The sequence below is a fragment of the Triturus cristatus genome, chromosome 2_1, assembly GCF_964204655.1.
Source record: "Triturus cristatus chromosome 2_1, aTriCri1.1, whole genome shotgun sequence".
Lineage (NCBI taxonomy): Eukaryota > Metazoa > Chordata > Amphibia > Caudata > Salamandridae > Triturus > Triturus cristatus.
In genome coordinates this window covers 388,509,334-388,532,589 of record NC_140581.1, presented here as the reverse complement: position 1 = coordinate 388,532,589, position 23,256 = coordinate 388,509,334, and the positions used below count along the sequence as shown (strand labels likewise).

Sequence of the window (23,256 nt, the reverse complement as noted above, 5' to 3'; positions counted from 1 at the left end):
CCACGAGCACATCATTCTCCGACTCATTCACACCATACTTGTAGCCTTCTGACCCTGTATTGTTTCTCTTCTCCGTACACTACCTGCCACTAGTCTCTTCAGTGTTTCTCAATGGGAACATCCCATCAGCCATGTTTGCACTCCGTCATCTCCTCATCCTATCCTCATGACTTTCCTGTCCACACGGTCTACCAAACATATAATTATACCTTCCGCCACTCCGCTGTCATTCTCTTTCGTACATCTCATCTTCCCATTCCGTTAGAGCTTCAAACTGAGTAGGTCTGGGTCTCGGTTCTAACCTCATCATCCTTTCTCTTATGTTCCTTAATACAGCTAAATTGAATGAACCACTTTCTGGAAATGCTAGAACCCCATCTTCTTTGGTATACTTCACCCAATTATCTAGCCAAATACATGTATGGTACCCATATTTTGCTACCATAAAAGATGCGGGCGATTCGGTGGAGGAAGTAACTGTCCCTCTCTAGTCACAATCGGCTTATCCTTTTTAAATAAGTTCTTGATTTTTCCAAACCATGACTTTTTCTCTTTCTCTGGTGGATCGTAATACATCATTTTCTTATTCTTTAATCTCGACTGGTTGGACTTCTTGAATCGCTTCTCTACGCCTATTCTCTTTGCTGTCCAATCGCAGCGCGACTCACACTAATGCACCAATCTGGAGCGTCTATGTCACTCTGTAATCCTCCAATCCCAGCGCGACTCACACTAACGCACCAATTAGGAGCGTCTACGTCACACTGGCAATTCTCCACTCTTAGCGCGACATACACCAGCGCACCAATCCGTGAAAACTTCGTCTCTTAATGGCTGGCCAATCCCAGGGCAGTATCTCTGACGTCAGCTTGTCTCGCTACTCCAGCTCCTGCTGACCCCTCCTTTACAAAAATTTTCAGCAAACTTTTTTAACGTTTCTCTTCAATCAATCTGTTAGTAACGACATAGAAACACCACCATTGCCTGTTCCGCTAAACAAAGAGATAGTTTTGTCCAATTACACAAGAATTCCGTATTTCTCGAGAGCAGCGCTTACTTCTGCCCTTCCACGGAATTATTCAGTTTTGCTGATAAAGTAGCACTTCCCTCTACCTTACCTAGCAAAAAGGCTAACCTTTTATCAGGGGACAAAACACATGTGGAGACTACACTGCTCCTGAGAATTAAGGCCAGGGTTCCACGAGAGAACCTGTTGCTATTTCACCCACGCACTTTCACACAGAAATGTTCCTAACTGTAACACACAACGATGTTACCAACCCGAAAGCAGACAATACACCATGCGACTTCACTTGCCACCCGTTTTCCCCATGTACCTACAGGGCATCCAACTTCCTACATCCCAGAAGTCTTCAAAAACAACATAGAACGCGACGCGACTCAACATAAAATACATAGTACATACATAGTACATAAATAAACAATCATCAATAAACAATACTCAAATCAATAATCAATATTCACCAAACCATTACAATAAAACCATAACTCTGCTACCACAAAAAGTGATCCAGCGGAAAGGGTAAATTTATATATCCTCCCTGCGTCACAGACCCGTCATCACACTAACTCATTCACACACGCATCCATTGGTGGGGCCAATCTGCGCACAGGAGGAAAGGAGTGCTGGACATGTGGGGGTACCATATTACCTATAGAAAGAAAATGTATTTACATTATAATACAAATATCCTTAGTATCGATAGACTCCTGACCTTAACATCAAGGCACTCCACCACTTGGTCGATGGACCAATTAGTTGGACTGGTTGATGGTGATTTAGAACCAGCTAAAACACATTTAAAGCCTCGGAAACTTTAATCAATACCCTTTAAAGAATCACAAACTCATTTTCAGTTAATAAATGTTTAGTTTATCTAATTAATTTCACCCTCATTGGCATAATCAGCAATACAATCAATCAGAATTTTAATAATCGTTGGCACAGATCAGCATGACAATTAATTTACCTAATTTCTGATACTGGCGTGCATTTTCCCCGATAACCTGTCCTGCATAAACCAAATCTCTTCTGATGTGACCATCCAATCGAATGCAGGCTATGACCCAAATTAGTCAGGAGAAGAGTTATTTTCGCTCGGTACGACACAGTCACAAAGATATCCAAAGTACCAGACAATCGTGCACGCGGATCGATCAATGGAGATTCGGGTCCTGTCACTTCAAAATTCACCCTTCAGGAACGCACTAGACTCCTTCCTTCTACTAACCCCCCTTTTATAATACAATTTTGGGTAACATGCTACATTTGCTGAATTTGGAATGACTCTGATTGGCTAAGCCACCAAAATTTAGAATATGGGATGTGATTCACAGAGTTCCTTGGTTCTCATGGAACCGAAGATGTCATCCCATGGTTTGGACAGTTCTCATGCGAAAGGGTCCGAAGTATCAATATGCAGGCCTCTAAAGACAGGTTGTCATTGTTATTTTCTGTCATTCACACTGGTTGAGCTTTGGCAGTCCTCCACGTTCCTATCCTTGACGAGGAACACTGTGCCCTGGTCGGAGGACGCCTGGAGATCTTCAGAGCCATCCGAGTCTGCGCAGTAGACATTGCGCTCACACGACGGTGGCCACTTCTGAACCCCATTTTGAATATCATGGCCTAGTAGGCCAGAATGCCAATTTAAGCAAAACAAACATAAAGAATAATTAATATACGGAAATGAAGATTTCAATCTTTAAACCCACACTAATCCCATTATATATTAGTATTTTCCTATCTTATAGCAACACTTAAAGCAACAATACTCACCATTCCGCTATACCAGGAACGCAAACCATTACAAAAGCAACATAAATCATGCAAAAGTTCTATCACAACACATGCTACAGTTAATATGCATACCTCAGTTAGTCATTAGAATTATTTGCCATGCACTTAGCATTTAGTCCCGCGTGTAATTTGTGTTTATCAAGGTGCAGGGTTGATTAATGTCACCACTCAAAACAGTTAACACAGGTTAATAGTTAGAAAGTTACGTAATTAGTATTTTATCATGCAAAATAGAGAAGGTATACAAAATTTCGTTTTACTCGCTCCACCAATAACATCTGCATTTGTTTTTATATATTCATTGAGGGCATCCTCTTGGCTCATAACCGGGGTCTAGGGATCAAGGTGTAGTTCCCTTTTCCCCTTCTGGCTTCTTTCCTTTTTTTTGTGATGTGCCAGCAGTCATCTTTCAACTGGACATATCAAAATAAAACAAATCCCCTTCTTAGGTGCCCATCACACATGCGTGTGCATGCGCACCCACAGGCGGCCATTGAGAAATAGTCAAAAAATATTTTGATTGACCACTCACTGATAGCGCAGCAGACAGCAAAAAGTAAAGAAATTGTTAAAAAGTAAAACAAGAGGGTTGGGTGGCAAGAGGTCACTAAGTGGGGAGAAAGCAGCAATATGGAGAGAAGGATGTAGAGACAGGGAAGAAATCGTCCCTCACAGCCAGTGCATAGCAAAGTCTGGCATCAGCAGTGGCAAGAGATATCAGAGCACAATTAGACCAAAATGCTCCTGAGTGAACAAACACAAGAATAGGGATAAAAGCCATTGACTCAGGGGCAGGAAAGACAACAAAGCCATCCAGTCATGAGTAAGGGGCTGACCCAAAGCCCACTCTAACGTTATTCAATGTATTGTAGACAATAGGTCTTGCCAACAGAACGATAAAGCTGTATATAGAAGAGAAGTAAACATGATTCTTGCTCAAGGATTCAAATGTATTGTTACTACGGAAGCCAAATGTCGTTAGAAGTAAAAAAAAAAATGTCAGAATTTGTACAGTGTTACAATATTTTTGCGATTTTCAGCTGTTGGCTATCTTCAAGTGTGGATCATTTATTGAAGGAGGCTGTGTTACTTTAAATGGTGCGTTGCAATTCATGTAACAACCACACAAATGGTTCTCCTGTCTGACAACATGTATGTGCTTTAACATTATCATGTATTCAGTTATGTTTTTTACCTAATTAGTGGAGCTGATGGGGAGAAATTTAAATATATAAGAACTCACATATATGAAGCCCATCCATGCACTCATTAGCACTGACCTGATTTCAGCAGTAGCGCCTCCTCCACAGGTAAGTTCACTTCTGTTTGGGCCAATGGTCTGATAGGAATCCCTGTTGCACTGGCCTGCATGAACATTCCCAGCGCCTCCAGTGCTTGCTGCAACTATCACGGAAAAAAGTTGAGATGTGAGGTTGGAATTCTCAAATTCTGAATTATAGAACTATCATTGGTGGCATTTTCCATCTGGAAATCCCACACAATATTGCAGAGAAAACCACAATAAACCACGGTCCTCGCAAATAAATAAAAATATGTCAATATAGCAGGATCCTCGCAGTCCTAAGTTTAAAGCATTGGGTTGGGAACATGGGTGCATCCAGGGTAGCTTACAGAGGTGAGTAAATGGAATGTGATGGTCTCCCATAAAACTTGTTGAGTATTCCAAACATTCATTCTGGCCTTGAATTCTGGAGTGCAACAGCCCATGTGCACCTGTAGTCTCAGCCAGGGCCGGCTCTAGGGCGGTGAGACCAGTGCAACCGCCCCTTGCGCTGACTTTAGGTGGGGACGTCATGTTTGCAAGTATATAATAGTTTTAAAAGCACCTTCTGCCAGCGTTCTGGCCTCCAGCAGTTTTCAGCCGTCAATAAAAATGTCAAGATTACTCTGTGATTATATTTCTTCCTACAGAAAGATGGGAGGTTTGTCTAGTGGAAGCTTTGAGTCATGGTAGGGTAGCGCGGATGATTAATGTGCTTACTGCACAGAACCTGTAACAGCAGATCACAACGTGCATATAATTTATGTAGATCAGTGGGTCATTGCTTTTGTCTGAGAGATCCTTTTATTACTTGCAGTTAATAAGGTAACATCCTAGCATAGACAGTGAGCTATTAACAGTCATCAAAGAGCTGCATGCAAACTGCAAGGCATAGATGAGAGTGTTATGATTTTTCCCCCGTTTTTCATTATTCTAATGTCGGAAAAAGGATTAATTTGGAAGTAAATCAAATCTGATTATTAAAAAGACCCCCCAACTATGGTGTTACGTTTTAAATTCTGAGTTTGTGCTTCTCCAGACCAAGCGCTATTAAACTAAACTGTCTACCAGTGTGGATGACATGTGACTCCTACACCTTATAGTCCTCTGTCTTACTTAACATTTTCTATACACTGATTTGCACACCTTTGATTGATTGTCTCTGTGTAGTGTGCGTGTGATGTAAAGTGCTCTGACACCCTACACTGGTATAAGTGGCGCTATACAACGAATCTGGGGGCATATTATCAAGGACGGCGTTTACATTATCGCCGGTTTAGCAGCAGAAAACTGCTGCTAAATCTCCGATAATGGGCTTGATAATATGCTCTAGAGAATTCCCATAGAAGCCCATGTTCACATCATAACATGGGCTTCTATGGGAATTCCATAGAGCATATTATCAAGCCCATTATCGCCGCTTTAGTGGCAGTTTTCTGCCGCTAAACCGGCGATAATTTTTAACGCCGTCCTTGGTAATATGCCCCTAAATGCATCTGAGAGATGGAGTGGTTATGGAGACTTGAGGGGCACTGTCAAAGGGTGGTAGTGAGGGAATCCATAGCAGAGGTGGTCACTGGGGGGCGCCACCATCGCTAAAGCCGGCGCTGGTCTCAGCAACTGAAAATGAAGCAGGTTCAACGTGTTCTTTCTAAGTCGAGAAAAAGGGCAAAACATTAAGGGGCAGATCTATGTCGGAAATGCGCCACTTTTACGCCGCCGTTGCGTCACTTTTGTGACGCAGTGGCGGTGTAAACCCTGCGCCACGTTGCGCCATATTTACATCGTGACGCATCTATGGAGATGCGTCACGATGTAAAGCCCTGCGCCACGTAAAACCTGCGTCAGGTTTCACGTGGGCGTGTCGACATAGGGGGGGGCGTTCCGTCGCAGGAACGCCCCTGAAAAGTGACTCAGTCAAATCTATAAGATTTGACTGAGTCACTTTCCCAACGCTGATGCGCAAAAACCCTGCGCCTGCTTGAAGCAGGCGTAAGGCTTGACGCACCATGTTAGGGATAGGGTTGGTTGGAACAGTGCTGGAGTTGCGTCGCGCTTGCGACGCAACTGAAGCACTGCGCCAACCTTACGCCATTGGATGCGTCACGCATCTGTTTATTCCTGCGCCATGATGCGCCGCATTATAAATGCGGCGCATAATGTGTGGCGCAAGGGTAAACTTGCGTGACGCATCATTCCTGGCGCATCCTTGCTGATTTGCAGGGATGCGCCAGGCAACATAAATCTGCCCCTAAAATCGGAGGCTGCCCATTTCCGCCATATTTTTTATTCCTGAAAATTGTGTTCAGGAGGTAAACTCTAGCGAGTATTATAAGCAAACGCTTTTCACAGATTTGGGCAACTTTGTGAACCTCGAAAAATGAACATTTTAAGGAAAATCGTAGGCATATCTGACCTTTACCAATGTTCCTGTAAATAAGAATCTGTGTATCTGTGAATCAGAAGAGGGGTCAGCCTGATCACTGTGGCTTCATTCTTATCCATTTCCTGTGCCTTAGAGAAATGCAAAGCAATTATGTATTTTACAACTATACGTGTTAACAGTATAATTTAATTGACTCCTACCGTTCTTTATTACCCTCACCTCATCTACTGTTTAATGAGCACCGCTGTGTGTCGGGTATTTCAAACAGAACACATACAGAACGTATGGCCGGAAGGGGCGGGGTTGTGTGAGAAGCTGCAGGTATCGTTAGATGTTGCTAGGTGGTTTCTGTGCATTAGTTGAAACCTGAAAGACCGGTCCTGAAATTCCTGTCTGAGGCATTCACTTATCTCCTTATCTATGAAGTCGATGGGGTCACCTGAGGGAGAGCGTGCCTTGCTTGTGCACAGGAATGCGGGGCTTTAGGTATTTACTACGTATGGTAAAACTCAGTGATTACGAGATTGCCACGCGGACTGAGGAATCACCTGTGGAAAGAGGCGGTTACCACACCTATTTCAGCTATTTTTTAGTTGTTCCGCATTTTTCCACTTGTAATTTGGCCATTTTTACCTGTTTACCGTAAAAACTCGAAATACCGAGTTTTGCGAAGGAATTGGACCTCGCCACCCACTGAAAACTGAACGGCATAAAGGAGATTAAGTTAGTTTTTATATTTTTTGCGGGTGCGTCCATCGTTTAAAATCCCTAAACATAAAATTATTTTAAAATGTAACTATTTCAGAGATAAAGGAATACGTCACTGTTGACGCCGGTGTACCTTAATACAACAAGCATTGAAAATGCAATAGGTCTCGCCTTTTATTAAGTTAAAGCCGTCTGCTTTGCTAAACAATACCATTAGCAAAGCAAATGGCTTTAACTTAATCAAAGGCGAGACCTATTGCATTTTCAATGCTTTTTAGGTCTCGCCTGGCGAACGCAGCGCAAAGCGCTGCTGTCCGCCAGCGAGAACTATTGTTGCTGACTTGCCTCGGAAGTGGGACAGGAGATGGGCACGCGCAGGCTTTTGGCGGATTTGAGTTGGTGTACGCGCTTACAGCCACGCAGCGTGCACATCTCCTGTCCCCCTTCTCTCGCAAGCCAGCATGCAGTCTCACTTTGTTTTTTCTTTTTTAAGCTCGCCCTTTCGTTGGAGCGGCCCGCAACGGCGGGTCCACTCAGGAAACAAACGTTGACACTGTGCCTTGGAGAATCCCCCACTCACCCGGTCTGCGGGGGGAATCCTCCTGAACGGCGGCTGGCTGCGGCGCTTCTGGAGCACTCCAGCTCCACTACTGCCAGCACGACGCGAGGCTCTCTCCTTAGGCATGGGAGCCCCGCACAGCTATCTGCCGCTCTTCACCCGGGCCCCCTCCTGGGACCCGGGACTTCAGCTCCCGCACTTCCTCTCTGGCGCCGGGGCTCCCTCTTCACCACGGGAGCCCCGGAAGGGGACAGGCGCTGTCTGCACCGGCCGCACGCGCCACCACTGGGCATGCAAAACTTACTGGTACCGCGCATGCGCGGGCAGCCCTCGCCCTCCCGGCCCGGATGTGGAGCTGCTTTCTGTTTTGCTTTTTAGATTGGTTCGTGAAACGCCTTCACGGGATCCCTCAGATTCTCAGCAGATTGTTCTGTACACGTGGGCCCTGCCTCAGGTGGTGTGAATCCGGTTCATGTGCCGGGAACGATAATATAGTGTTTGTAACTGGCAGGGTGTGTAGGTGTGAGTGCACACGTCCGCCATAGGCTACTTGCTGTCCGGTTGCCTAGGGCTGACACTGTCCGGCTTTGACCGTTGCCCAGAGCCACAAGTCTGCTCAGCTGGCTTCCTCTTCATCGGAGGCTGTGCGGAGTCGGACGGTCCGTGCTACATCCTATGCGTGACGTCCCCCGGAGCTACAAGCCTGTTGTTTCTATTGGCCGGATAGATGAGCTCACCAATGCCGCGGGACAGCTGGCCTGCTTAGAAAGGGCCGTAAGTGGTTCATCCAAGGGCTGCTGGCTTTTTAGTGAGAGCTGTGAAATGCTACTGCCTGCTCCTAAGCCCGAAGATCCGGCGGCTTGCTGCCTTGCCTAATGAGAGGTGTACGTTATGGGCAGAGGCATCCATGCTAGGGACTCATGGCCTGCTTAGCAAGGCTTGATAACTGGCGACTGTGTGCCGAGGTACAAGGCCGCTGGTCAATATTGTATTCTTTTGTAATCTATATGCATTTAAATAGCGCATTCGCGGACAGGAGGCACGCCACTAAATGGGGGAATGCTTTGTTGGAAGGTGCTGTCTTACAATGTGGCCTGTGCTATATGGGTAGCATTGTGGTTATTTTGTTTGGTTGTTCATGGTGATGCTCGTTTTATTGTCGATTACATTTTGTTATGGTAGCCTCGGCTGCAGGACATATTTCTCTTTATAAATCTATTCAATGTGTAATTTTAGATCGGAAATGCTACAACAACTAAATCAGCAGCAAATGTGTTTCTTGGGCTGGCAATCCATCAGCAAAGTTGTATGCCAGTGTCCAAATACCCTATCTAGCAGTTTAAGAGAATTACGGCTGATAAGCTGGGTCTTGGTATTTCTATGGACACAGAGGTACGGGGCTCCATCCAATTTATAACAAGCATTTGCAATGCCATAGGTCTCGCATTTGCGAGAGTTGGAGCTATTGGCATTGTAAATGACAATGCCTTTTATTTATGCGTTTGAAAACCTGCAAGCTGTGCCTAAACAAGCACTTTGTACTTATAGTCCTTGCTTATGAGAAGCAAGGCTGGCAGTCTCCTTTACTGCAAGCCTTGCTTCTCGTAAGCAAGGACTATGCATACAAAGTGCATGTTTATGCGCCGCTTGCAGGTTTTCAAAACAAATGAATAAAAGGCATTGTCATTTACAATGCCAATAGCTCCAACTCTCGCAAATGAGAGACCTATTGCATTGCAAAATGCTTGTTTCCTATGCCTTGACAATAATACAATAAAATGATTGAATACAAAAAAAGTTCGTACAGTGAATTAATGTACCTGCTGCAGAGCTCTTCCTGCATGCACAAGTTTGAATCGTTGAGCTGGCTGACTCAGACTGTTATCCTTATGATGTCACTAAAACGATCACCACTGTGTTACCCAATAATAGCATTGCAAATAACTGTGCCTAACCACGAGCATGCGTTATATTTTTCAGTTTTCTTTCAAGTCATTACGGAGAAGGTGTGAATTAGTGGTAGCAGTGGCATAGATGTAGAATCAGTGGATCGGGATTCTAATCCCCAATTAATGCATTCCCCACATCGTGTGCTCCTGGGCGAATGGTCTATCTTCATGTGTATGGCTTCCTTTCTTCTTTTTTTGCAGTTTTAATTCGAACTCGACCCTTTATTTTAGTGACGGGGAGACTAAATGATCTGCTGGAATTACAGGCTGTTGATAGGACGCCTAGACTTGAACCTAGGTCTCTAATTCTAAAGTAAGCAGCTCTGGTCATAACGCCACATCCTTCACTTGTGGTGTATACATCAATAACAGCTATTACCCTGGGACATCAGCAGAACAAAAATAATCACGTTCGTTATTATCACAACGGAGCTGGCATTTAATTTCGCTTGTTTCTATCTATTTTGACTTTTGTTGTATATGTGGCCCCTGCTGAAGTCCTACACTGTGAATCCACGGGGATATATTCTCTCCATCGCTCTATCTCTCCCTCCACAGAACGGGACATCTCTGTGGCACATGAAAGGTTTTTCCCCATACCAACACAGTACAGACACCACAAACCTGTGCGATGTCATTTCAGACCGGTGAAAACACATTAAAACAAGAAAGACATTAATTTACCATTTTACAGCTGACATCCATTTGTTATCGTCTTCCATGCTCTGTCCCATTCTCGGCGCCTTTAATCACATTACTCCATGGCCCTCCTTTCCCATCCATGTAAGATATCCAGCGATCTGCGCGTAACTCCCTTTGATGTCATATTTACCCATGCAGCCTGGGTAGTGGGAGGTGCACGGGGCATGTTTTCATTCCTGAGCTTCAGGCGTCCGTTCGCTCGCGGGATGTACACGGAATCTCGCCCAAGACTTTGAAGTGCAGGGCACGAGACTGTGCTATATGATCATTGGAGCGCCCAGGAGAAATATGAAGAATGCCTCCTTACTGCTGCTGGGGGTTGGTTGAGCTGCTGCTGGGAAGGATCATGTGCTGTTTCCCCTATTGGTAGAGGCGCACGCCACAGCTGCTGCTGGGAGGATGTCCGTGCAGTGTCCCCTACAGCCACTAACACTGGCTGTGTCGCCGCTGAAAGAGGGTATGTTTACAATGTCCCCCAAGGCTTCGCTATGGTACCTCCGAGGTGTGCGTGCAGAGCTCTAATGTTTCCTATGTTCATGCGTTTGCAGATCAGCTAGTCCAGATTTTTTCACGTTGCATCCCGGGAAGCGTAGTCCTGTTTTAGGTTGTTAAAAATTATGACTACAAATCCTAGAAAGCAAAGCAAACAAGCAATGCTCGCGGGAATCCTCGCGCCAGCTTCCTCAGCACTGTCTGGGAAAGCGAAAGCAGACCGCCATGCAAGCGTAGGGACAAAAAAATGTGCACGCGTGTACACAAAGATGGCGTCGGGCTGTCCACATGTGAGTGCATTTATTTGTCCCTACGCGTGCATGTTTGGATTTGCGGGTGGCGAGAGCAGCCATGTTTGTCCATCTGGACGCGCGTGCATTCAGCTTTGGCTGATTCGATTACAAAAGGTCCTCTCCATGGCGGAGAGCAGCGCATGCGCTGCTTTTGCCAGGCGAGACCTAAAAATGAGACATGAGAGGAGCTGAGCATAGCATGTGATAACTTCTGACATGCAGAGAAATGGTCGACATTGAAGCGCAAAAGTAATGCAGGGGTTATCAGTATACACTTTCATCAAAAGGCAATCTCGCTCTTCTCCCTCCTTTCAATCACTCCAGCTCAGGACCACAACTATGCAGTAACTCGTTAAGCAGACTATATCATAAGAAATACCATAAAGGAACCTGCAAAGGTGTTAAGCTAGCAGCATACTGAAAACCATAAAACTGCACGCCTGTCTTTCACACTTCATCCTCCACCACGCTGCTATGTGCTGCATCATGGGCCGTAAGACCATCAATGCACTTTAGTGGTAATCACACAAAACAAGGAAACACTTCCCACATAGGATCAAAACAAAGACAACATGCTTTGGACCACTCACCCTACGCAGAGTAGCATGTTACCCAGGGCTTTAAGTGGGATGAAAAAACGAGGGAGGGTCTCTCGTAGGGGCGTGGCCAGTGTAATTAAGGGCTTGGCTTAAAAATCACGTAAGCTAAACATCTGTCCTTAGCATAGTGTGCCGCCTCACTTGTATTTTGCTGTTTCTGTCATTGCATCCAGATATATGATACAAGTAACATCATACCTACAACAAGTCAGGACTATTGACTTTGTCAATGGTTGTTAGTTGCATAAGATAAATAAGCAGCATGCTCAGTGTGAAAGGTCAGAGCAGGGTCGTGCTGGAAGAGGCTGCCCGTGGTCCTCTCTCTCCTAATCATCCCACGATGTCAAGGCTGGTACCACGACGACGTTGCTCCTATGCTGCAAAAAGAGAAGGGAAATCCTGAGAGCATGCACATCGATGTGTGCATGCTCATTTTGCTCACTACTGAGTAGTGAAGGTCAAGGCATGACGTCCTGCCAGGTGAGCCGCGTTGTAGCAGGAAGGCAAATCCTTTAAAGGGAGCTATTTTCTCTTAGGATTTCCCTTCTCTTTTTGCAGCGTAGGAGCAACGTCGTCGTGGTGCCAGCCTTAACATCGTGGGATGATTAGGAGAGAGAGGACTACAGGCAGCCTGCTCCAGCACGACCCTGCTCTGACCTTTCAAACTGAGTGTGCTGCTTATTTATCTTATGCAACTAACAGCCATTGACAAAGCCAATAGTCCTGACTTGCTGTAGGTATGATGTTACTTGTTGTATCATATATCTGGATGCAATGACAGAAACAGCAAAATACAAGTGGGGCGGTACACTATGCTAAGGACAGATGTTTAGCTTACGTGATTTTTAAGCCAAGCCCTTAATTACACTGGCCACGCCCCTTTGAAAGACCCCCCCAGTATTTTCATCCCACTTAAAGCCCTGGGTAGCATGCTACCTATCGCCACTATACTGTCCTGAAAAGGGATGTTGTGGTGGCGATAGGGGCTTGTAAATATGCCTCTGAGTACGCATGATTGGTGATGAGGCAGATGACGACATAACTCATCATGGATGTTAAAAATGGGGGTCGCTAGTTGGCAATGGTTTGAATAATAATATGGGAGTATACACTCCTAAAATAACCCCTGCTCATCCCCTTGGTAGCTTCGCACAAGCAGTCAGGTTTATCTCAGTGGCTGTGTGTGAAGTATTCGTACATAACCAACAGTAATACAGTGAAAACACTACAAAAGGACACCACACCAGTTTTAGAAAAATACCCAATATTTATCTGTGCAAACAAGACCAAAACAATAAAGGACCAACATGCAGTAATCAAAAATAGGCACTTTGCAAGTATGACTAAAAAATGTAGTTCCGTGAAGTCAGTAGCTCCGTCTAGTACTACAGCGGTGCTGAAAACAACAAAAAACAACAATTCCGGACGACCGCGTCGGTTCGGACCGGTGTTAGTGTTGTAATCAACAGTTAGTTTCAGCAAACTCGTAAACAGTACCCTTAGACCCGGCTTACCACGTCAGTGCGTTTCGGTTGTGGCAACCTTCGCGGCTGCGGTGTGAAGCGCAGCAAAGCAGCATGCGGTGCCCTCAAGTCGCCTGCAGGCAACGGCTCGGTGATGGTCATCCAGCGGCATCGGTGAGACCAGTGCTGTGGTGTAGAGTGAGGCGGTGCTAGTGGCGGTGTTGACAGGTCACGGTGCAAGCGATAGTGCCGGTCGATGGGAGCTGGCGCCAGTCGGCTCAGACTACAGTGTGGGATGGGGCGGTTCATCGTGTAACTTACTAGCGGTGCCTCCAAACCACGGTAAAGTCACAGTGTCAAGGTCGGCGGGTAGCGATGTCGTCAGTGAGACCAGGGCGGCAGAGTGAAGCGAGGAGGTGCGGTGTGCAGTGCCCACAGGTCGCGGTGTAAGTAACGGCTCGGTGGCAGCGGCGGTCATCATCGTCAGTGAGACCAGGGTTGCGGTGCGAAGTGCAGCGATGCCCTCTGCAGTGCCTTCAAAGGACACAGAGTCCGCAGCTGTGTCAGTGATAGTGTCGGCTGCTTTCCACCTCTGTGTCAACTGAAACCCACGGTTCCAGAGGCAGTACCCAGAGGTAAGTGAAGTCTTTGCTGTCCCTGAGATTTCGTGAACAGGAGGCAAGGTCTATTTCAAGCCCTTGGAGATACTCAGTGACAAGTGAAGAAAGTTCAGTCCAGTCCTTTCACTGGCTAAGGCAGAAGCAGCAACTGCAGGCCAACCCAGCAAAGCAACAACACAGCAAAGGGGCAGTTATTCCAGCTCCTCTTCTTGGCAGGACCCTTGATCCAAGCGAGTTCTAAAGTTCTGGGACCCCTCCCAGTGACTGTCTGAAGAGAATGCACATCCACAGCCCCGGTCACTCCAAAGCCAGTCAATCCACAAACGAGCAGAGGCACACAGGATGGCTATGCAAGAAAATACCTACTTTCTAAAAGTGGTATTTTCAAACACAGCACATAAAATTCATCTTTACCAACAGATGCCTTTCTGTATTTTGAGTTCAGACATACTAAACTCCATTTCTCTATCTTGTCCCAATGGGAAGATATACTTGTAAAGTGTGACAACACATTCCCCATTCTATCCTATGGGACAGATAGCCTTTTAACAGTGAAAAAGGAGTTACACTGTAGTTCACTGTCAGGACATGTCACACACACCAGGACATGTCCTACTTTTCATGTACACTGCACCCTGCCCATAGGGGTACCTTGGGCCTACCTTAGGAGTGACTCACATGTAACAAAAGGGAAGGTTAGGGATTGACAAGCTGGTGCACTTGCCAAGTTGACATGGCAGTAAGAACTGCGCACAGACACTCTAGTAGCAGGTCTGGGAACTCTTTGAACACGTGCCCGTGTGGGTGGCACAATCAGTGATGCAAGCCCACTAGCAGCGTTTGATTTACATGCCCTGGCACTCTCAATGCACTTTACTAGGGACTTACCAGTAAATCAGATATTCCAAACATGGAAACACCAATCCATAATCAATTTACAATAGGAGCACTTGCCCCTTAACACTGAACAGTATTGAGAAAGTGCACAGAGACAATAAACCAGCAAAACCAGAGTCACAACCGGGAGGTCAGAAAGCAAAAAGACAGGGGTAACACACCAAAAGATGCCAGGTCTAACAATGGATGATTGAAGATTGATACTAGGAGAAGTGCTCAAGAGAAGAGGCCGCCAGCTTGTGGCCACAGTGTCTTTAATTGTAGTTGCGAACCATAGTAACTCCTCATGAGTAAAACTGGACATGGACCTTCAGGGAAGGCGTTTTCTCCGCAAAGCCCTACGAGCACAGTGAGCTTGTGCACTACAAAGAACACTCTCTATGACGATCATGATTTTATGTGGACCCTTTAAAAGGGAAAGTATCCCCGTTCAATTTGCCCTGAATTACTGCTGAAAGATCCCTCCATTTGAGCTCTGACCTATTCCTTGCTGCAATTCTTAAAATTATGTTTTGAGTTACTTAACAAAAAACAAGCTAACTCTTGCAGTACCGTACTTAGTTTTACCATCTATACAACTGGATAGAAGAGTGTGAGATTATTAATCCAGCACGATTGTAACTGGCATGAGCCTCTGCATAACTGCATTAATCCTGGAAGACAAATAATACTGTAAAACTGTTGGTTGGGTGAGACAAGGGGGGGGGTGACACTCTGTGTACAACTATTCAAGCTGCCACTGTTCTGAGTTTCTCTTTTTGACCTGTTTGTGATTAATTTGTTCTCAATGTCTAAGATGCTTGGGTGGCTCACACTGGCATGTATGGCTAGGGGCTGGTATGTGGTGGCTGCTGCCCCTCTTTAAGAGACGGCACTGGAACTGCTAAGGCACATGCACCCGACTCCCGGGCAGGTTGCAGTTGGTACATTTCTTGACTGTGGGGCTGTCTAGCTGGCTAGCCCAGACACGGATCAGTGACTCGCATGTGTTTATATACTTCTGTGTGTAATGTATCCTGCCGCACCATGTATTCTTTATTCATTATACCTTTTGAAAAAAGCAATAAAAACAGATTTGCAAAAAAAAATTACAAATACTGTAAAACTGTTGGTACCTAAACAGAGAAATTTAAAAAAAATGGAAAATATTGGTGACAAACATAAAACAATAATTCTTGTAAAGTCTAGTGAGAGAGAAGGAGAATTGAGACTTTCGCATGGGAGGTGTACTTGAATGGTAGCAATGCAAGTGACATTCCGTATATTATTGTTTGGCTATTGTGAAGGGTGAATTACCCCATTACATAGATTCGAAAAGGACACAGCCTGCACTAATTATATAATGTTAGGGAATCAAAGAAAGGTTGTCAACTCTTGTTAATCATAACCTCACGATCATTGCCCCTGTAAATGACATATCTGAGACTCAGACCTGTTTTTAGAAGAAAGCCCCATACGTCAGTGTGGAAGTCTGTTTCCAGCCTCTCAGGCGTTTTCACTAGGCATTATCATTGAGATCCGGAGCCATATGTGTTGGAAACAGATGATGTTCTGAAAGTTTTTACAAGAGACCAAGACAATCTTGTCTCAAACTTCAATATCAATATTGCGGTATGGTAAATGTCAATCGGCTTAATGACAGGCCTAAACGTTTCCATAAATGCAGAGACCTACTTTCTTGAGCTTGCCCGCTCAGTATCAGCCATACAATATCTTACACTTAGTGAGTTTGGTGCAGGTCTCCCTGATTCCATTGCTATGCCTATGGATGCCCTTCTCCCATCACTCATTGAGCAACATTGCGTTTGAAACCCAAAGATTCATGAATAGATTTGGTACACCAAATCTTCCTGAGGAAAAGAGGTGTGAAGTATGTATCCCAGACCATCTAGTTGACCCTGTTGTGAACTGCCCAGATAGAGCTACTTAGCCACAACAGGATAGTATTCCACTCCCTTCGGAGAAAGTGAAAACAGACAGAGGTCTCTCACTCTTTTTGATGAAGATTTATGCTCACACTTTTGAAATAATCATAAAATTATGGAAATAGCGGGTATACGCTTTATAGGGATAGAATATGTCACCTTACATTGAAGAGGGGGAGATCTGGATAAAAAAATAAGAGTTCGAGAAACATTTTGGGTTAATGAATTACAAACTGTCCAGTTTGGACTCAATATTGATAAGAAACTACATACACTGATATAAGTAAGAATATGGATGTGTGATTGTAATCACAATCATTAGCTGAAAAACTCAACACTATTACACTTAGATGTTTGAGTAGTTATTACTAAGAGTTAAGTGAAACACTTTACTATCTGTCATTAGAACAGAGGGTGTGATCACATCTATTGCTTAGAGAAATCAATGTTGATAATCTTTGAAGGTGTCAATTTAGAAGATACCAGAGTATAAGGGCACCTCACAGTATGTTATAACCAGTGCAAGGAACCAAGGGTTTTAACTTTGGCATGATAAATTATTTGGAAACATAGCTATAAGTCCCAATCATTTGTTATATTACTTGTTATATCACTTTTGAGTTTATTGTACTCACACAGATTTCTGTTGTTGATATTGGGAGCTATGTTGGATACAATTGCAGAGTTTGGATACGTTTGGAAAAGGTCACTTATATTAAAATGAATTGAATGGATAAGAAGACGCTGAGTAGTAAGAAGGAAAGTGCTAAGATAGACTACCACATTAAGCAACATGGGTCCATCTTCCACATGGTTAAATCAAAATAAGGATGCTCATGAAGAAGGACTAATTAATTTAGTGGAGGATTATATTTTGTTGACACTGTGGACTGAATATTCCAGAATGACTTACATCGGTAACTACAGTTGAACCAGATAAGAAAATTATGAAGATTTTGTGAGAACGGATCACTTATTTGAATTCTCTACTAATACTGTGCCCTGAAGAAGTTAATTTGTATGTGCACGAAACTCGTTGGCTCTTTTCACTCTGTACGTGTGAAGCATTTTAAAGAAAATAAAGAGAAGACTTACATTCATTACGAAATTTCAAATTTGTTTTAGACTCTTTGTGTTGATGTACTGTGGTGCACCTCTGAATTTCATTTTTACTGATTTACCCTTGTCTAAGGGTGGCACTTTGGCAGCAATTGTCTGCAGTGAGTGCACACAGTTAAACACATTATGGAATTATGAACACACTGTTTTGGAAATAACAGGTTAGGTGCGACATCTTATGGTCCGCTGTCCTCTTTTTCTATTCTATATTAAATGTGTGTATGTATATATATATATATATTTATATATATATATTTATGTTCACTGAAGAAACCACAGGTTTTAGGGACGTTATAGTTTGTGTGACATTTCACTCGTACAAAACCAGAGAAATTTGGCCGTTATAGTTAGCTGAGCTAACTATAACTCGCGTCCCCGCAATGCCCTGCTGATGACGTCACATATTACATCACTCATGACATGGTCAGTGACATCACTGATGACATCTTAAATGACATCACTGATGACAGCATCCAGTGACTGAGTATTTCTAAATCATTTAAGAATGATATATATACACATATATATATTCACTTAAAAAACCATAGGTTTCACACATGTTATAGTTAGCTGTACATTTCACTCGTAAAAAACCAATGAAATTCCACGTTATAGTTAGATCAGGTAACTATAACTTGCGCGCCCACAATAAACTGCTGATGACGTCACATATTACATCACTCATGACATGGTCAGTGACATCACTCTTCACATCAATGATGACATCTGAAATGACACATTGTGGATTGCGGTCGCGCAAGTTATAGTTACCTGATCTAACTATAACGTGGAATTTCATTGGTTGTTTACGAGTGAAATGTACAGCTAACTATAACATGTGTGAAACCTATGGTTTTTTAAGTGAATTTGCAAGGTCTTTTAAATGCTAATTCCTAACTATAACGTGTGTGAAACCTATGGTTTTTTCAGTGAATTTGTTCGGTTTTTTAAATGCTAAGTTATGTATTTATTTATTTATTTTTTTCTGGTTTTTCACCGTGCGCACACCCTGCCCGCACTGTGCGCTTCGCGCACCGTGCGCGCGCTGTGGGCACTCAATGCGCTTCGCGCACCGAGCGCCCACGTTGCGCAGTTCATACCGTGCGCGCCTCGCCTTTTTTAACACAGTAACAATTTTTTTTTCTCCCTTGCGGGTCCTTCAATTTATTTAATAAATGTGATTGTTATTTCTTTTTTTTCTTTTTTTTTTTTGCCGTGCGCGTACGGTAAGCTTACCGTACGCGCACTCTGCGATTTTTTTTTAAAATTATTAAATGTATTTTTCGTACTTTTTGGTCCTTCGTGGACCCCCTGACAAACGCTAGGGGGTCTGCAACTCTCTTCGTTGCCCCCTTTTCACGTTATCCACCTTTGTTTTTCAGTGCGAGAGACAGAAAATGGCGGCCGACACTTTCTGATTTCGACCGATTCGAATGTTTACAGTCATGTAACCACCAACCAGAATTGAGCTCGCGCACGGCACCGTACGCGTACGGTAAGCTTACCGTAAGCGCACGGAGCGCGCTTACAGATATATATATTGATTTAAATGCTATTTTCTCAGGAACTACTGAACAGATTTACACCAGACCTACAAAAGGCACATCCTTGACCTGCGGACTACCTCTCTGCCAAATTACAAGTAATTCTGTTTAGCCGTTCGGGGTGTAGCTCGGACTAAAGGTCCTATGGAAAAATGCATGGGGAAAACGCGTTTTGGGACCCCCCCTTTTTCTCAGCCCCCGCTTGACGTATCACCCCGAGACTTTCAGGGTAGGAGCTGAACGGAGCGCCCCATTAGTTTTGAAGATTTCGCGAGGATTCGTCAACCGGCGCCAAAGTTATTCAAAATAGAATTTTGAGATTTCCTATGGAAACACGGTCCTAACTATAACTATCTACTGGCGACCGCCAGTAGATAATATATATATATATATATATATATATATATATATATCACCAACACTCGCCCACAATCCGTATATTTTCTTGGAAAGACGAGGCGAACCCAGATTCTGTGATTTCAAAGATTTATTCCGTGCCCTGCACCGCCGCCATTACGCGTTTCAGCTCCAAAAGAGCCTTGGTCACATGATACACCACATGATTGACGTTACACCATTTAAAGTGACACTGCGCGGGAAGGGAACGGCAGGCTCTGCCGTGTCAAAATCATAGACATAGACAACATACCAGCTTAGTGCTTCCTAATTCCCTTTCTACTGTACAAGTTCAAATTTGTAATAAACAAATCAATATTCTTAGCATTGTAACAATACTAAATGTGCAAAATAATGCTATGTACAAACAGATGCAAGTGTTATGGTCTAAATACCAAAAGGAACTCATGGTCAATAAATATATGAATAAATATATAAATATATAAATATATTCATTAAAAACAATCATATATGGTTAAAAGGGGATTAAAAAACAGGGTTTAAATAACCACTCATATTTTATAAAATCCTAATACATATTGTAACATTGGTTTAAATCCATCTATGTATAACCTTATTGACACATGAATAAAACTTGCTACATATTTGTTGAATAACTTCCACAATGGGTGATTGTACATAGCGGAAACTAATAGCACGCTGAGTCAGTAATCTACCCGGTGTCATTTTCAAATGGTGTTGAAAAACCTAATGTGCAAAATTGTGCTATAAATAACAAAAATCATAAAATTGTGTGTGTACAAAAGAAATAAAAATCTTATACTATCATAGGTTTAAAAAGAGAGAAAGCGCTAGTGATATAAGTGTTCAAAAGACAGCAGGATTGAATATTAGTTAAATCAATATATCATAAGTGAGTAAAAAAGTCCTCACTAGAATTCAATCCGTTGGGGATCTTGCTATCTAACTCAATTATGTATCTTGTTTCTAGTTTTCTAAGTAGGGAATCACGATTCCCGCCTCTCCTTAGGGGAGGAACTGAGTCGATCAAAAAGTATTGTAGTTCACTAGATCTCCTAGAGTGTGTTTCGTCAAAGTGGCGGGCTACTGGGTAACTAGGGTCACCGTGATTGATAGCTCGAATGTGCTGCAAAATTCTTTTATGTGCCTGTAGTTTTGTACTGCCCACGTAGCGTAAGCCACATGGACATTCCAGTACATAAATAACAAATTCTGTTTTGCAAGTGAGTTTTTTTATCAATTTTGGTCATCCTGTCACTCCATGGAGTAGTATATTCTGTTTTGTTTATTCCATGTTTACATGCTTTACAACTTGCACACTTTATGAAGCCTTTACTAGTGGACAACCACGTGGTGTTATCAATCAGCTCAGGACTGCTTTTGACCAGTTGATCCCTCATAGAGCGTGCCTTTCTGAAGGTCAGGTTGGGTGATCGACACAAAGTGTCTCCCAAAACTAAGTCACTTTTGACCAACGCCCAATTCCTAGAGACAATCCTTCTTATGATATGCTGTTGTCGACTATATGTCAGGATTAATCTAGGTGATTCTGAGGTACCTGGGTCAATAGTAAGACCACTAGATGATTTTTTAGCTAGTGCCTGGGTCCTACCCCGATCATTGGCTTTGGATATAGCTGTATCTATCATTTTCGTGGTATATCCCCGAGTCAGAAACCGTTCTCGGCATTCTGATTGTGCCTTAAAGCAGTCTAAGTCAGTAGTACATATTCTTCTGATGCGCAGCATCTCCCCAAAGGGGATACTGTGAATCAGGTGTGCAGGATGGTGGCTAGTAGCATGTAGGAGAGAGTTTCCAGCAGTCGCCTTTCTATGGAGTCTAGAGTGTAGGTGGTTATTAAGAATAAACAATTCAACATCAAGGAAACAAATACTGTGACAACTAATTTGACCTGAAAATCTAAGATTCAAACTATTGTTGTTGATGTCGTCAATGAATTGGAGAGCCCCAATCTCCGGGCCCTTCCAAATAATCAGAAGATTGTCGATGTACCTGTACCAACGGACTATGTGGTTACTAATGACCTCTTGAAAGGATGCCATGAGGACCTGTTCCTCCCAAAGTCCCATATGCAAACAGGCATAACTTGGGGAGAAACAGGCCCCCATCACCACGCCTCTAATCTGTTGGTAAACAATTTTCTGAAATAAAAAGAAATTGTTCTCTAGGCACATGGAAATGATTGACATCAGCATTTTGTTGTGCTCAGTAAAACAAATAGGGCGTTTGTTCAAGTAAAACTCTACAGCTTTAAGACCGTCTCTATGATTAATGCTAGTATATAGCGAAGAGACATCAAGAGAGATGAGCAAATAATTATCATGCCAAACAACATTTTCCAATTTGCGCAAGAGATCACCAGTATCTAGGATAAATGAGGGTAACTGTCTCATAAAGTCTTGTAGGAAAAAATCTACATATTTACTTGCATTCTCTAAGATACTGTTGCGGGCTGATATGATTGGCCTCCCAGGTGGTACAAGGGCATTTTTATGAACCTTTGGTATAAAGTACAATACCGGCATGACAGGGTTATCGTTCTTAAGGAAATGGAATTCATCCAATGTTAGAAACCCTTTGCTCTTCCATGCCAGTAGGTTAGAGTAAAACACTTTCCAAAAGGCTTTGACCGTAATCATATCACTCCTTCTGTAACAATCAATCACATTTAGTTGGCTGAGGGCTTCTGCCATGTACATACTGCGTAGCCAAAGAACGATGTTGCCACCCTTGTCGGATTGTCGGATGATTATGTCCTTATTATCCTGTAGTTTTTTTATCAAGCAATAGTATTGATTGTCCTGTGCAGTGTACTTCCTTTTAATGGCCCCCTGTTTTTTATACAGGGATTTCAGTTCCTGTACAACCTTGTCATGAAATAGGTCGATGTTGTCCTTGATCATGATGGGGCAAAAAGTTGATTTGGGTTTGAATATTGTTAATGCCCCAACATCTCGTCGCACTAATTCTTGGCTGAACGTTGATGTGCTCTCGCCAGACTCTTGTTGTAGGTCATATAAGTCCCGCATCAAACCCATGTCACCCACCGTTAAGGCCTGCGTGATATTATCGGAAGCCTCGACTTGTCTGTTTCTGGCGGGTTGTAATAGATGAAACTTACGCAGTTTCAATTTGCGTACGAATTTGAACATGTCGATGCGGCATTCTGTGTAGTTGAAGTCACTCCTAGGACTAAAGGACAAACCTAAGGACAATGTAGATCTCTCATTTTCAGTTAAAAGAATATTGGAAAGGTTAATGATAGTTTGGTCATCTTTGTTTGCAATTACTTGCGCACCCACTGCTTCTTTGCTTTCTTGTTGTAGTGTTTTTTGCCTGCGTTGTTTACATTTCTTTCGTCTTTCCCCTCTTTTGAAGTTGCGTCCGAGACGTCCTTGGCATTTTGGACACGTGGGCGTAGGGTTTGTCTTCTGTCTTGACGTAGACAATCCAACTCCTGCCTCAGAGAGAATTTCTGAAACCCCGACCTCTGAGCCC

The 23,256-nt window shown here is 43.5% G+C and overlaps 1 protein-coding gene across 1 annotated transcript in view; it reads right to left on the bottom strand.

Moving 5' to 3' along the window:
• Positions 1-1,875: 1,875 nt before the first annotated feature.
• LOC146865355 (uncharacterized) overlaps positions 1,876-23,256 on the bottom strand; it is a 131,470-nt gene continuing 110,089 nt past the window's right edge. Inside the window, exons 2-3 of the mRNA XM_085631499.1 lie at positions 4,102-4,225; positions 1,876-2,650 (exon numbers count right to left, since the gene is read on the bottom strand). Of these exons, the coding sequence (XP_085487625.1) occupies positions 2,469-2,650; positions 4,102-4,225 (306 nt within the window). The 3' untranslated portion in view covers positions 1,876-2,468. The remainder of the gene's footprint in view (positions 2,651-4,101; positions 4,226-23,256) is intronic.